General features: G+C 40.8%; 1 protein-coding gene across 1 annotated transcript in view; it reads right to left on the bottom strand.

The window, feature by feature from the left end:
- The window catches only part of AVL9 (AVL9 homolog (S. cerevisiase)), a 58221-nt gene extending 53482 nt beyond the window's left edge, over positions 1-4739 (bottom strand). The window contains exon 1 of the mRNA XM_010829056.1: positions 4631-4739. Within this exon, the coding sequence (XP_010827358.1) occupies positions 4631-4720 (90 nt within the window). The 5' untranslated portion in view covers positions 4721-4739. The remainder of the gene's footprint in view (positions 1-4630) is intronic.
- Positions 4740-4745: the final 6 nt, after the last annotated feature.

Here is a 4745-nt window from a genome sequence, read left to right on the forward strand (position 1 = left end):
TCCTTCAGAATGGACTGGTTGGATCTCCTTGCAGTCCAAGAGACTCTCAAGAGTCTTCTCCAACACCACAGTTCAAAAGCATCAATTCTTCAGCGCTCAGCTTTCTTCACAGTCCAACTCTCACATCCATACATGACCACTGGAAAAACCATAGCCTTGACTAGATGGACCTTTGTTGGCAAAGTAATGTCTCTGCTTTTGAATATGCTATCTAGGTTGGTCATAACTTTTCTTCCAAGGAGTAACAGAACATCAAACATATTTGGATTTTTGACAGATTAAGAAAGCAGAGTTGGATACATGCACCCCAATGTTCACTGTAGCACTATTTTCAGTAGCCAGGAGATGGAAGCAACCTGAATGTCCATTGACAAAGGAAAAGATAAAGATGTGGTGCATATATAACGGAATATTATTCAACCATAAAAAAGAACTAAATAATGCCATTTGCAGCAACATGGCTGGACCTAGAGATTGTCATACTGAGTGAAGTAACTCAGGCTGAGAAAGATAGATACCATATGATATCGCTTGTGTGTGGAATCTAAAAAAATGGTACAAATGAATTTATTTACAAAATAGAAATAGAGTTACGGATGTAGAAAACAAACTTATGGTTAGTAGGGGGAAAGGGAGGAAGGTTAAACTGGGAGACTGGGACTGACATATATATACTACTATATAAAAATAGATAATAAGGACCTATTTATAGCACAGGGAACTCTGCTCAACACTCTCTAATGATCTATATGGGAAAGAATCTAAAAAAATAGTGGGATTTATGTGTAACTGATTCACTTGCTGTACATCAGAAACTAACACATTATAAATCAACTATACTCCAATAAAAATTTTTTTAAGAAAGCAGAGTTGTAGGTCTTCTAGAATCATTTGCAAAAGTAAAGAACATCATTTAAGAACTAATACGACGTATGTTTTGCCTATGTGTTCAGTCATGTCTGACTCTTTGTGACCCCATGGCTGTAGCCCATCAGGCTCCTTTGTTTATGGAATTTCCCAGGCAAGAATACTGGAGTGGGCTGTCATTTCCTACCAACCCAGGGATTGAACCCTCATCTCTTGTGTCTCCTGCATTGGCAGGCAGATTCTTTACCACTGAGACACCTGGAAAATCCAGTATGACTTATATTGGATTTTTAGTACACTTTCTTGATATTTTATAAAAACTAAGGCAAAAAAGGGCGGAAAGTAGGGCAACCAAAAATTAGAAATGTAGTTGAACAAACTATTTTCCCATCTTTTTCTATACGATTACACATCAACTGAACATCCTATTCCAGCTGGATGAACTTCCATTAATTTATACAAATTATGTCTCCAGCAAAAGTTTAATTATTTTTGACTGCATTGACCTGTCAGTTTTATGAACCAACTCAGTGTGAGAGCCTTTTCATTCATTTGCTCTGCTGTCTGAGTGGAGTGGCTATTTAGCAGTCCCTAGGCACCACCTGACTACCACCACAGAGGATTTTAGAAGTTTTTCAGATTATTAACTCACACAATTTTAACTCTCTTTAGAGTCTAGAAATCATAGTGTCATTTCTCCACCCAATTTCAATTTGAGGAGCAATAGAAAAAAAAAATCGATTATTAGTGAGTTAAAATTTTTGTGAGAAATAGTAATAGTTCTATTAAAATTATAAGTAAAAACTATAGAATATGCACTAGTTCAATCTAAAAATCATCTTTCTGCTCACTGCATTTTGACTTTGACAAATTATAACAAATTTTTGTTTGATTTGCAGAACCAGGTTCTTAGCTCTTCGATTTCTGCCATTCTATTTAAGTATACTTTTTAAAAAACTGTTTTCAGTCAGCAATAAGACAATAACAATGCATCTTTCACTGCACTGTGGTAGAACCTTCTGCATTCTCTTTAATTCTATCAGCACCCCAGGTGAGAAAACACTCAGTAAGTGTATGTATTAAAAAAATAATTGCTTTGGTCTCCATGAGGCATCATGCAGATTACAAAATATTTTTGTAATATACAAGGCATGTATTTTTCCTTTCTACTAAAAGCCTACAACCTAAAAGTGCTACTAAAAGAGTTGCAGTTATAAAGACTAGGGACATCTGGGCTTCAATGTCAGTGCTGACAATGAGGCTCGTCTTAACCAAACTAGTCAGGCTCCTCTGAACTCTCTTCTCAATGAGGCTCTGACTTTGGGCTTCCGGGTTCACCTCTGCCTTGCCTAATTTTATCAAGTATCCCATTAGGTGGCTTTAGCTAGAAACCCCTCTGACCCTTGATGTAGTAGGTTTCCAGCCATTGGCCCCCACTTTGCTCCTTGGCTATAAATTCTCATTTTAGGGAATCCCCTGGTGGCCTAGTGGTTAGAACTTGGTGCTTTCACTGCTGGGGCCTAGGTTCCATCCCCGGTTGGAGAACTAAGATCCTGCAAGCCAAGCAGCATGGCCAAAAAAACCCAAAACACACAAAACAATCAGTCTCAGGGCTGAAAGCAAAAGCCATATAAATCCTGAGAAAGATCATGGCATCCAGGTTGCTGCTTCACCTCAGAGTTCTGCTTCATTTTAAAATCTGTTGTTTAGTGCTCTTTAATCCCTAATTGGAGAAGGCAATGGCAACCCACTCCAGTACTCTTGCCTGGACAATCCCATGGACAGAGGAGCCTGGTGGGCTGCCCTCTGTGGGGTCGCACAGAGTCAGACACGACTGAAGTGACTTAGCAGCAGCAGCAATCCCTAATTAGTATATATTTTTCATACAATAAATCATTTTTCCTTACTGGAAACATAAATTATATTACTTCTACCAATAAAACAGAGAGAACACATAATAATCTTGACTTTAGATGACAAAAATGATTAAAAGATTTTATTCTATTCCCTACGAATATTTTCTTCTTTTTTGTCATTAAAAATTAAAACTTCATTTTGTCATTAAAAATTTCGTTTGGTTGTGAACGGGACCCACTCCTTACTTTTTCATAGAGACTCCTACATGCCATGTGGCTCAGCTGAATGAACACACGTGGTGCCAAGGCAATTCTAAGCCTGACTCCAGCATAACCTTGGCAAGATCAGTTACTTCCTCCAAGTTTCAGTTTCTTCACCCATATCTGAGGTAAGCGGTGTTCATCATCCTTAGATTTTTAATACTATAAAACTTCATCTCTTTGATGTTAGTTGTCATACAACTAGATGAAGTTTTAAAGTATTAAAAGTCTAAGGATGATGAACACTGTTTACAGGCTTCCTAGGTAGCCCAGTGGTAAAAAACTCACCTGCCATGCAGGAAACGTGGATTCTACCCCTGGCTCGGGAAGATCCCTTGGGTAGGAAATGGCAACCCACTCCAGTTATTCTTGCCTAGAGAATCCCATGGACAGAGAAGCCTGGCGGGGCTACAATCCATGGGGTTGAAAAGAGTCAGACACGACTGAGCATAAAGGTACTACTTACATGCCATAGTACAATTATCTCAAATATTTATTTTCTTACCTCCAAATATAAGGCCACATTTAAAAACCATATATATTCCACTGCTGTTGCTTGGAATTTTCTAATACTACCCTGAACAATGTCACTTCCTCCTTGGTAACTATGTCATTTTTACTTGAAGGATGAGGAATATATTTTTAAGTGAAGCTGTCTTTAAAACACATACATACACAACTACTTTCATTCCATCATTTTTCTGTCATTATCCTCTAATGAACTGAAATTTTGCCAATCAGTCTTTTAAAATATTACATTTTCTTTGAAATGCTACATTACCTAGCGGTAGCAATCAGCATTTTTATTACTTTAAGCATTTCAATTTACTGTTCACTAGCACATTATGACATCATTGCCTTCCAGTTCTGCGCTCATTAAATAATCCTCTACCTTTGTTCCCCTGCCTTCGATACATAGATTGCAGATGTCCTATTGTTCCCGTTCACCATTTCAGTGAAGAAGCTTAAAAATGACTTAATATTTGCACGTTTCTTTGCTCAGTAAATAACACTTCCCCTCACTGCAACTGAACTGGAGAGTCTATCTCTCATCAAAAGGGAAGATCTGGACAAGACTAAAAAGGAACACGAAGGCCGAATGGGAAGGGGGGCGGAGTCAGTACATCAGCCCAACAGGGGTTCCAGGGCTTTCACAGATAAACAAAGGAAGTTGATTTTCCCACGGTGCCGCATGTGCTTCGACCATCCTAAGGTACTCGTGCGGAAGCCCAGAGCTCATTACCTTGAAAACGCAGCCCAAGTGCTGATTTTTTTTTCTAAGGGAATCCCACTAAAAGCAGACAACCAGAAAGTCAACGGAGACCGAGATGGATGAGGAAGAGAGTGGGCCGACCATCGATTCCTTCCTCTGACTTCACAGAAGAACCTAAATATCTACCAACCTCAACATACCGACACATAGCTCCTCCGCTGCTCAAGATACAATTTTCAGGGGGAGGGGAAAACAGGGAGCTTGCGGGGTGGGCTTCAGGTAAGGTGAGTGCGAGGATCAGGAGAGAGGAGTCAAGTTCAGGGGCGGAGGGCCGAGGGCACTGGAAGGTGGTCTGAGCCGAGCGGAACGGCGTGGGTGTCGGCGGCGCGCGAACGCCAGAACGGCCAGGGGCGGGCACAGGCCCCTTCCTCACCTGGCAGCCCTTCTTGTGATGAAAGCCGACCACTACGATGTGCAGGACGGGCCCCCGTGGGGGGCCATCGCCGCCCCGCCTGATCTCCATGGACGACCGCCGCGGGCCCGCCCAA

The sequence above is a fragment of the Bison bison genome, unplaced genomic scaffold, assembly GCF_000754665.1.
Source record: "Bison bison bison isolate TAMUID 2011002044 unplaced genomic scaffold, Bison_UMD1.0 scf7180017858770, whole genome shotgun sequence".
Classification (NCBI taxonomy): domain Eukaryota; kingdom Metazoa; phylum Chordata; class Mammalia; order Artiodactyla; family Bovidae; genus Bison; species Bison bison.